This window comes from Panicum virgatum, chromosome 9K (assembly GCF_016808335.1).
Source record: "Panicum virgatum strain AP13 chromosome 9K, P.virgatum_v5, whole genome shotgun sequence".
Taxonomy (NCBI): domain Eukaryota; kingdom Viridiplantae; phylum Streptophyta; class Magnoliopsida; order Poales; family Poaceae; genus Panicum; species Panicum virgatum.
This window is the reverse complement of record NC_053144.1, coordinates 12,339,667-12,350,465: the sequence shown is the minus strand read 5'-3', so window position 1 is coordinate 12,350,465 and position 10,799 is coordinate 12,339,667. Positions and strand designations below refer to the sequence as shown.

At 44.8% G+C, this 10,799-nt stretch overlaps 1 protein-coding gene across 1 annotated transcript; it reads left to right on the top strand.

Annotated features, from left to right (window-relative positions):
* Nucleotides 1–4,486: 4,486 nt before the first annotated feature.
* Nucleotides 4,487–10,524, top strand: LOC120648364 (DUF21 domain-containing protein At2g14520-like). Its single transcript, XM_039925127.1, has 11 exons — nucleotides 4,487–4,962; nucleotides 5,712–5,788; nucleotides 5,883–5,966; nucleotides 6,050–6,163; nucleotides 6,254–6,340; nucleotides 7,842–7,981; nucleotides 8,087–8,174; nucleotides 8,695–8,768; nucleotides 9,339–9,472; nucleotides 9,585–9,832; nucleotides 10,142–10,524. Exons 1-11 carry the CDS (start codon nucleotides 4,785–4,787, stop codon nucleotides 10,181–10,183), a joined length of 1,266 nt encoding a protein of 421 aa, XP_039781061.1. The 5' UTR covers nucleotides 4,487–4,784; the 3' UTR covers nucleotides 10,184–10,524.
* The last annotated feature ends 275 nt before the right edge of the window (nucleotides 10,525–10,799 follow it).

The following is a 10,799-nucleotide window of genomic DNA, read 5'->3' as shown; positions in this document are numbered from 1 at the left end:
ATTTTAAGTGACCTAATAGAAATGCCACCTACTAAGCTCTCCTAGTTCACCTTCCAATAAGAGCAGGGCTAATGATATTACTCACTCGTTAGCTGCAAGGATCCACGTCAATAGTGGTGGGACTTGATGGAATCCGCTAGCAATTATTGTTTCCCGTGGTGCATTGGCGCAACAGTGGTGCTGCAGGGCATGCAGCGAATCGGAAGCATGGGAGCGTGTTTTCGCCGGCTTCGGACGGGCACATAGCGAATCACTCGCTCCGTTATCTCTCCTCCACATAGATTTTAGCTTTCTCCCGACCAGTTATTATACTTGCTCTGACCTCCCAAAGTAAAGGAACTGCCAACTAACCAAACCTAACATTCAGTCTCCACGTATCAGTTTTGCTAGTCTCTTTCCTGTCACAGTGGATAAACCCCCAGTATTTTCTCATAAATAAACACATCAAACCAACCGTGCTACAAGAAATTGGAATGACGAGCGCTTTTTAATCAGAGAGTGCTACGGGCGTTCTAACTTTCCTTCAGTATAAGACAAAGGACTTTTGCCCAAGTTTTTTTTAGTATAGAGTACTTTTGCCCAAGTATGTACAAAAGATGCAGAATCAAAAAATATTATAGACGGTTACAATTTGGGTATCTAGGCCCAATTTTACTTGTGGCCCATTCTGTGCGATGACTGAAACGTGTAGGCCCAAATAGAATTTGTTCGTAATTGCCGTTGCTTTCAAAATGGGCTTCCTAGCTCACTGACTAGCAAGCAGTTTTCTCAGTAGAATTGGCCCAAATAGATTTCTAGTGGTGCAATGCCAATAGGCCGTAGGTGCTCCTTTAATAAGCGTCTCCATCAGTCTACTTGTATAACGAGCAGCCTTTATATGTAGATGGAGTGGCACGTCACGTTTTTACTAATTGCCCATGACTCAAATTCACAAACACTGCAAAAAGCTGAAAAGCAATACTCGACCCTGTTTGATTTGTGCTATGCTAGAAATTATATCAATTTTTGTACTACTTTTACATTGTATTTGTATATTTTTGTACGCACGTTTTTTTGTTTAAATTTAAATCCCCGCAAACTATACTAAATGAATGAATTTTTGAGAAAATTTGACACCATTAGATTCGTCGCACCTTGATGTATTTTTAGAATTTTTTTGGAATTTTTTTTATTTTAAATTTAAATTTTGAATTTGAGACGATTTGATACCGGCTCAAACCGAAATCGGGCCGGACCGGTTTGACCGGTAACCGGACCAGTTACCACCGGTTTGATTAACCATGGTCGCCGCTCGCCTTTTCCGTCCGGAATTCACATCACACACACCTTTTTCTCGCCCCGAGCTATAGGAGCTACGTGTGGGGCTTCGTGTGCGATTCCTTGCGCAAAGGCAACATGTCGGTGTAAAGATGATTATTTATAAAGAAAAAAAAGGTACGGCGGATGGCGACGGATTCCGTTTCTATCTTTGTTTGAAAAATGGAGCGCTTCTATGTGCTGCCGAAATTAAACCAGAAACTTTATCCCGTGTATCCATAAAGCTCCACGAGTAAACAAACGGTTGATGACCAAAATTGACACAACTGCTGGGAAACCTCTTCTTTAAACCAGTCAGACCGGTCTAGTCAACTTATTCAAAATGTAAAATGGATTTCACCATTGGATAGCTCTCGTCGAGTAGATCAAGATTCATATATAGAACGTCTAATTTGGAGTCTGGATGAGAGAGATATGACTTCGAGAAGATCTGCACCCCGGGCAGACCGGTTCGCAGGACCGGGCAGACCGGTTCGCAGGAGCGGTCAGACCGGTTTCGGTCTATAGAATCCGTGGTTTCGACTCTATTCGGGATAAGACCTCCCTACCCTATAAATATAAAGGGTTGCGGCCGATTGAGGAGATTCAATCGATCAAAAACATAACAATATATTATTTTTCTATCTTTTTATTGCCTTTTCGTTTATCTCCAAACTCTAGCTCTTCCAACCTTTCATCTGCTGTTCTTCCTTTGTCTCCGGGACATTTGAGGGCGTTCTAGGTGGCTTGTCGATCTTAGAACAACCCTACGTGCGCTGCTCTGACGGGGTCTTTTTCGGGCGAGCGTTCATCGGATCTCGCCGTTTCACCCCGACGACCGGTCTGACCGCCTTACTCGTAGGAGGTGCTGCATCGAGCTTCTCCTCGCACCGCGTGACCGTGTGCTTTTATGTGTTGGCTTAGATTGGCGCAACACAAAGTCAAAAAAAAAACGATCATGCGCGACGCGCGGTTCCGCTAAACCTCGCTTACGTTGCGACATCGTGAGTTATTTGCGAGGATCGTGCCTAGCGTGCTGACTCCCCGGCCGGCCCGTCCGCGTGGAAACAAAAACAAAGAGACGAACCTGACCGTGACCCACGGACGGAGGATCCAGGGACAGAGGGAACAGGGGACTTGGTGCGGTCACGAGTTCAGAGTTATCAACGCGCCGTGCTAGCTCCCCGTACTCCATCGGCGCGCCGTACCACGCCGCTCCCGCCCCGTGCCCACGCGCCCCGCGTGTAGGCCACGGAGCCGCGCCGTGCGCAGACCACCGAGATGTTTGCCCCGGACGCGCTCCGGTCGGTCTTTTTCCGGCGACGGAGTTCACCGACTTTTTTTATTTTGGAGGAGAAGCTCGCCGCCGGCGGCCAACCACATGTCCGTAGACCAGGCCCATGGAAGCGCCGGCACCGGCGCTGACGCGCACGCTGCCGACGAAGCCGGCGCTCGGTCATGTCTGGTTCACGCCTTGAATTTTTTTTCAAAGAAAAAACAAATGCATGTATGAAGTACTAAACGAAACGAAGTTTATTTGCGAAATCTTTTCATGGATTAATGTAATTTTTTGAGACAAATCTAATGAGTCAAGTTACACCATGATTGGCTATAGTGATACTACGATAACTGCTCCTAATCATTCTCTAACCATCAAAGATCTTATTAGCCACATCACATGCTACAATATTATAATTATAGAGTTTGTTTTGTAATTAGATTTCATTTAATATCTTTAATTAATGATCAAAGGGCTCACCCCTAACCAAACAAGGTCGGCAGGTGTCATCCTCCTTGAACCGCGGGTGCCGTACAGCAACTTATTGCTAAATTAATAACCTCCGCGCTATAATGCCATTATATTTGCGATTTTGCCATCATCAAAAATGGGTTTCGCTAAAATACCATCAAACTTTTGGGTTTCGCTATAATGCCATTATGAAAGTGTGTCTTTTCCCTCCTTTTTCAATTCATTTCATTATTTCTCGCTTCTCTAACCACATAAACGGATCATTTTGTCCTTCAGACAGCCAGCCTTATCCACTCAGTCTCCCGTGTCTCCCACCATGCCCACCGTGCATTTCTTGGCAGGCCAAGCTCGCCATTGCCGGCCTCGGGTGCGGACATGGCGTAGGCACGGCGGCGCCACCGCGTCGACGTACGCGAGGCCACGATGCCGCCAGGAAGCTGCGGCCCGGCGGCGGCGTCGTTCGGCGTTCGGCGGCGCGGCCATGAATGCGGGAGACGGCATCGAGGCGGGAGCACAAGCAGGTAGGAGGCTCAATGGCCGGCAGGATCCCGGTGATGACCTGCAGCTTCTCGAGGTCCTTTGGCTCGGCACGTGCAGCAGGCCTGGACGTTAGTGATGATCAGTTTCTTACTCCGTTGAAAAATCGATGCTAGCTTGCTTGCTGATTATGGCATGTCGTGCCTGGAACTAATTCAAGCAGTTGCGTGGGGCTTTGAATGCAATATTGGGGGAGGATTAGGAGCAGGGCATGTCGTCGGTATGCGGCTGATTGGCACAAGCGGAGAAAAGAGGGCGAGAGGAAGTATAGACTGAGCAGATAAGGCTGGGTACACGAGAAGTGTGCGAAGAACAAATCAAGGGTGTCTTCTGGGAGGGAGATGAAAAGGCCGGCGCCATGGCGTCGTAGCGCGCCAGCCCACCAGGTCGTGCGCGTTGACGACAGCGACGGCCGCCAGCGCCACGGCGAGCCCTGCCCTGCTGGCCCCGCCGCTCGCGGACAGCACCGCGAGGCCCACCGCCAGGAGCAGCGCGGCAACACCTTCCCTTGGAGGAGCCGCGCCGGGAACCCGACCTCCGCCGGCGAGTTTGCAGGGGCCTCGGTGCTGAGGAATACGAAGAGAAAAGGGAGAGAAAAACGAGCGTTTTCATCCTGTTCGATCTGTCCGGGTTGTAATGCTGCAAGGCATTTTGGGTAGGTTCAGCCAAAGAAAATGTGGAAAAATAAAAAATGATGTGATAAATGTTGAAAAGTCATTTCAGCGTTTTGACATCGTATCATAATGGCATTGTGACGAAACCCAAATATTTAATGGTATTCTCCGTTTCTGAGAATGGCAAAATCGCAAATTTCTCCACGGCGTGAGCCCCAGCTACAGCGAGACAGGCACGCACGGCCGCGAACCAGGGCCACGAAAACTCGATCGAGCGGGCCAGAGGCCGGCGCGCGCGTGGCCCACACGTCGGCGCCCCGGCGGTGCGCGTGGCCTCCGCCCGCCACGCCTCCCCCAACCACGGTCCACCTCACTGCGCAGCAGACACCCCACGCCCACGCCCCCGAAATTAAGAAGGGAACTCCGGAATCGCTCGAGGTGGTGGGGCGAGCTCGCGCGAGGAGGAGGTGGGGCGAGAAGCTTCTGGTGGTGGTCGCGGTGGCGGTGGTGCTGACCCTCGCCGTCGAAGCGGGCGGGGAGAGAGGGAGGAGCGGGGATCGCGCGGCGGAAGGCGGGGGAGGCGGTGGATGGCGGTGGAGTACCACTGCTGCTCGGCGCCCTTCTTCGAGCACATCGTCATCATCGTCGTGCTCGTGCTCTTCGCGGGCCTCATGTCGGGCCTCACCCTCGGCCTCATGTCCCTCAGCCTCGTCGACCTCGAGGTCCTCGCCAAGTCCGGCACCGACCAGGACCGCAAGCACGCAGGTACCTACCGCCTCCCCGGCGCGCGCCGGCCTCCGCCGCACCCACGCGGGTCCGTTCGCTAGCGCGTAGTTGGGAAGCGGGCAGGCGCGGCGCCTGATTCAGATGCGCGGTTGCTCGGGTTTTCGCTGCTGCATTGTTACCCTCGCTGGCCTGCCATTTCGTCGAACAGTTTCCGTGTGTCGGTTGGTCGTTTGAGTTATTAAATCCATGAATAATAGAATCAGCGTGTGGCTTGGAGGAACAAGTGGATGGCGAAAATAGGAATTCAGCAGCCTGTTGGACATTTGAGCTGACGAGCCGTTTCCCTTTGGTTTTTCAGTTTTGACCAGTCACTCCTAGTCATCTGGACCTTGTCATTTTCTCTAGACATTATGAAATGCTGCACTGGATCGGCTTTAGTGTCTCTGAAGTCTAAACAGACAAATCTATAGAAAGCTTGCTTCAAAATAGCTTACAGATCGTGTTCTTGTTGCTTTCTAGTTAACTGAGGCTTATCATATTTGTTGGTGAAGAAATGTGAGGCTGCCCTGTAGGATTTTATTACATTGCGAAAAGCTGTGGTTGCTGGTTAGGTTTTGTTGATTTTTTGTGTGATTTCACCGCATTAAAATAGCTGGAGGTCAGCCCTAGGATACACTTTTCACAGAACTATAGATTTTCTATGCGACAGCCTAAACATCTACTCCACATTATCTCGTTGAATGCCTTCTCCAATGCTACTGACACGCATATTCCCCCCTTCATTGCAGCTAAGATTTTGCCTGTTGTGAAGAACCAGCACCTTCTGCTATGCACTCTTCTGATCTGCAATGCTGCAGCCATGGAGGTTTCACTCTTCACTTTCAGTAATTGCCAGATGGTTTGAGTTTAAGACATCCCCATAAACTACTTGTGATGAAATGGTTCTGTCTGTATATTAGGCTTTGCCCATATTTCTTGATAGCTTGGTGACTGCTTGGGGTGCGATTTTGATCTCAGTGACACTGATTCTACTGTTTGGTGAGGTGAATCATCCAAAATTTGCTTACTGATGCTCTGCTTCAAGTCTCAAATTTGGTGCCATATGCTAACATTTTGGTATGAGCAGATCTTACCGCAGTCCATCTGCTCACATTATGGGCTGGCTATTGGTGCTTCAGTTGCTCCATTAGTTCGTGTGCTTGTTTGGATCTGCTTTCCTGTTGCCTATCCTATAAGCAAGGTAATAAACATACGGCCAAATTGATCGTGTCATCTTCACTAACGAATTCTCCAATATATATGGGCTCAAATTCTATCCTTCCTGTTGTAGCTACTAGACTGTGTGCTGGGTCATGGTCAAACAGCTCTCTTCCGTAGAGCTGAGCTAAAAACACTTGTCACTCTGCATGGAAATGAGGTATGCTGACTATTTCATCTTCCAAATAGCGAATTCATGATGTAAATGCTCCCATGCTGTAATGCAGCACTGGTCCTGGACTTCCCAATAGGATATTTATGTGTTTATCATATGTAGCTTTTGAGGCATCATTTCTTATGAACCCACTAGGAAACAAACACATGGGCGGCCAAAATGTCTACTTATTATATCACAATAACAAGCCAGTCTGGGAGAAGTTTGTACACCATCTTAATCAAATTTTGCTTGCTTTAGTGAAGCATCTCATTGTGTAAAGGCAGAGAAAGATATAACTCTATATTATGTGACCCATCAAGTCCTGCACATAGCTGATGTTCAGCGTATGTCTAAACTGTGGTAGGACATGAAGAAGGTAACAGTACGTCTGTGACTAGTTGTGATTATTCCAGTTTGCATCACAGTTTACTAGGTGTGATAGGTTTTACAGTGTATCATAGGCTTACCTTGCTATTTTCATTCCTCGAGGTTTAGCAATCTTTTTTTATGCATTATCTGTATCAAGGAATTAGTGAAACATGCTAGTTGTTTGGGTGTCGGTTTTGCTTATCTGGACACTAGATTGTTTTAGAAATGTACCAAAACCTGTTATACTTTTTCCATCATTTGGCTAACTCCCAATGCGATTTGATGATCAACAAGAGGTAGCTGTTGCATCTTTCCCAAGGGATATCAACTGCTGATACATAGTGTAGACATGGTTATTGATTTGAAGTGTTTTAACTTCTACTCTAAAAATACAAAACTACTGTATGTATTGTTGCTTTCAAGCAACTGTGATTTAACTTAGGATCCTTTGCATTCACTTTTATCTTACAAATCGAGATATGTCTGAATGAGTAAGGATTGACGTCTAAAGTGTGCTGGATAGAGAAGCAGAGGCCCTTGACAGATTCTGCTAGATTCTGAGTCTAAAGTGCGCTGGAAAGAAGCAGAGGCCCTTAAGGAACAGACTATTTTAGATTCTGAAGATTGTAGATGTAAGATGACAATACACTATTTAAGTAACCTCTATTTGCATAGATCTATTAATTGATAAATTCATTAATGCTCTTGAAGCCATATATCCTAGGCAGTGAATCTGTAGAAGTTCTTCTGCCAGTGGATGATATGTTTGTGTAGATGTGTATTCAATGGAAGACAAACTCAGAAACTCAATCCTACTTTAAGTATCCACCTATATATGGCTAGGATGTATATGCTATGAACAATTTATACTAGCAGTATATTGTTTTGCTTGTTAGGAGTAGGATAGATTTTGCTCGAATGCAGCTGGTCAACTGGTTAGATACTAGCTCTAGGTTAGTGAGCAGCTGATGGTATCTCATATCTGTATCATTAATTGATTCAATGGGATGTCAGAGAGACCAGCCTAGGGATTTATGACGTGTGTGCACTATCATAGTATATTTTAGATTGGATGTATCTGGTCATTTAGTTGTGCTAGTTGTCTCTTAACTATATTATTTGGTAATTCAAACAGGCTGGTAAAGGTGGAGAGTTAACCCATGATGAAACTACCATAATTGCTGGAGCTCTTGAACTCACAGAAAAGAAGGCTAAAGATGCTATGACACCATTATGTCAAACCTTTGCAATTGATATAAATGCAAAGCTTGACAGGTACTATGTTATATCGAGTTTTATACATGGTTTTAGTTACATTGTGTTACTGTTTTGCAGAAACTTTTTGGGGCTTTCCTATTGCTCACATTGTCTTTCGCACAGAGAACTGTTGCAAGAGGTCCTCGAGAAAGGGCATAGCAGAGTGCCAGTTTATTATGAAAAGAAGACGAATATCATTGGATTGATATTGGTAATGTTATTTTCTATCAAATACAATCCCTCCGTTTCTTATTCAATACTGATCTTTGGGTAGCATACATTCTACATGACAGCATGTCATTATCAATCCTGGAGTCCAATAGGTTGACAACCAAATTGGTTTGGAATGAATTGTCCGTACTTGTATCCAACAAGGATTGCGACCTGTGGAATGAGGCAATAATGAATCGTGCATGTTTCCTTACATAAACATAGCTTCATTTGTAGTTTTCTACAAAATACATACTTTGAATTTACCTTGAATTAATGTTATTTGACATGACACCAAGCAATACAATCACAACTGTCATGTGTGGCACTTACAACAAATGCATAGTTTGCTGTAGTTTCTCTTGTATAATCAACCAATACAATTTAAAAGAATGTGTGTTTCAACATATATGTTACTGTTAGTTGATTTTTTGTTATTTAGAGTATATCCAAATCATATTTTTGTTAATCCTTGAGAATATAATTGTACTGTATTTTTCTGAAATACTATTAATTTTCAGGTGAAGAACTTACTATCAGTCAACGCTGATCATGAGGTTCCTATAAAAAGTGTAACTATCCGCAAAATTCCTCGGTAATTTATAGAACCTGTTTTTTCAAAGATATTTCTGTGCAATGCTTGTTGGTGATTTCTGTAATTACTATAACACTATTTCCTTTTACATTCGTATTAGTGGAAAATACAAAGAAATACATATAACACTACCCATGATGCTCCATGAGCAAACCTGTTTTTTCTAGTGTTGGACTTCACTATAGTACGGGTCCTAATTTAATTAGCATGGTATGTACTACAGTTACAGCTAGTTTGGTTTTTTGTTATTGTCGTCATCTACAGATATAAATATTGAAAGACATACATGTCTCTGACACATATAGTTGGCTATGAATTATGATATAAGTGCCTTATAAGTAGCTGATTATAAAGTGGCTTGTAAGTGGGTTATTGTACAGGTGGTGGCTGTACAGCCTATATATTAAGTGCTTAAGTTTAATTTTGAATATAGGAATGTGAATAGTTTATTTCTTTAGAAATTCTAAAGTTGGAGGCCTTTTGATCTTGTCGTCATATTTTGGAACATATTATGGTAGCAAGACCTTTTTATATATTCAACTAACACATTTGTGACTTGTTGAATGCCAGTGTTTTTGAAGATATGCCCCTCTATGACATCCTAAATGAGTTTCAGAAAGGCCACAGCCACATGGCAGTGGTCATAAGGAAAAACGTTCCCATTGAATCAGCTGAACAACCTGCCAATGATGGAGGAACTTTTGGTGAGCTCCAACGCTGTTTTTAGTTTTTACTCCTCAGCATCCGGTGTGCGTTATCTTCTCATTCATAATATATCTTTCTCATTGTTTTCCTTTTGTTGGGTGCAAAACAAAGAGGTGTCCATTGCTATTGATGAAAAGAACAATGAAAAGGTCGTGAAGAACCTCCCGCCACCGCTGCGAAGATGGAAGAGCTACCCTAACACTCAGAACACATCAAATAGAGGAAGCAGGCCTAAAAAATGGTCCAAAGATCAATCAGATGTCCTGCAGATACATGAAGAGCCCCTGCCCACATTGAGCGAAGATGAAGAGGCTGTCGGTATCATAACCATGGAGGATGTCATTGAGGAGCTTCTGCAGGTCAGTGGTCTCAAATTTGCTTAATTTTTATTCAGACTGTTGGGTAAACTGTTTTATCGTCTATACATGGATGTTTATCATGATGTTATGACAGTTTTGGCAATGATTTTAAAGACATTCTGAACTTCAATGCCCTACGTTCCACTGGACAAACTCAGGGATATTAAAGAAAACAGATACATATATGTCCTTGGTTGTACCTAGTCCTAAAAGAATGCTCCCATCTTGCGCCCCAAACACTTGAGGTCTTGAGCAATGGTATTGTTATAAACCCATTATCCTTATCCCTTCTCTTTCCATGTGATGCAGGAGGAGATATATGACGAGACAGACGTACATGAGGAGCAATGACACTGGCTTCACGGCCCGTGTTTATAGTTCCCTACTGGATACATGAGAAGGAGCTGTTAGAAAAGTGCATCACACGTAATATATGTACTGTATGTCGATAGGTAGATAGTTCATTGTAGTACCAGGTGGCTGTCTAGGATATCTTTTTGGCAAGAATACTGTTTGGACTTTGGAGTGCTTCGGTCTCAGGACCGCAGGATTGCCCAGGTCCGGAAATTGTGCCGGATATACCCCGGTAAGAAACGGACCGCAAACTGTAACGAGCATCCTGGTGGTAAGAAACGGAAGCGTTTGACGGATCCGTTCGGTTCAGAAACCCCAATAAGATTTCAGTTTCTTTACGGTGTCTCACATCTGCAGGGGATTCTGTCAGCATCTGTAGAGATCTCACCTTTTGAAGCACCTAGGCAGGTACAGTCAAACGGAACGCAGCAACGATGGTATGTATGTCCCTTGTTTTCTACGGCGGAGTATGTCCAGGAACTGCTGATACTGGAGTACCTTGTAAACATCCTGTGGCATTCTGAACAGCGCGCGCTCGTATAGCTGTATCTTCCTACACGCTCCAAGATACTGTTGGTCGTTGATGGAAGGTCGAGTAGCAAAATTTCATAAT

What these genes read in the sequence shown, in the direction of transcription:
- LOC120648364 (XM_039925127.1), top strand. Translation starts at nt 4,785, where the DNA reads ATGGCGGTGGAGTACCACTGCTGCTCGGCGCCCTTCTTCGAGCACATC. An exon ending in ATATCATTGGATTGATATTG is followed by an intron (nt 8,175 to 8,694) that starts GTAATGTTATTT and finishes ATTAATTTTCAG; the next exon opens with GTGAAGAACTTACTATCAGT. An exon ending in CAATGATGGAGGAACTTTTG is followed by an intron (nt 9,473 to 9,584) that starts GTGAGCTCCAAC and finishes TGCAAAACAAAG; the next exon opens with AGGTGTCCATTGCTATTGAT.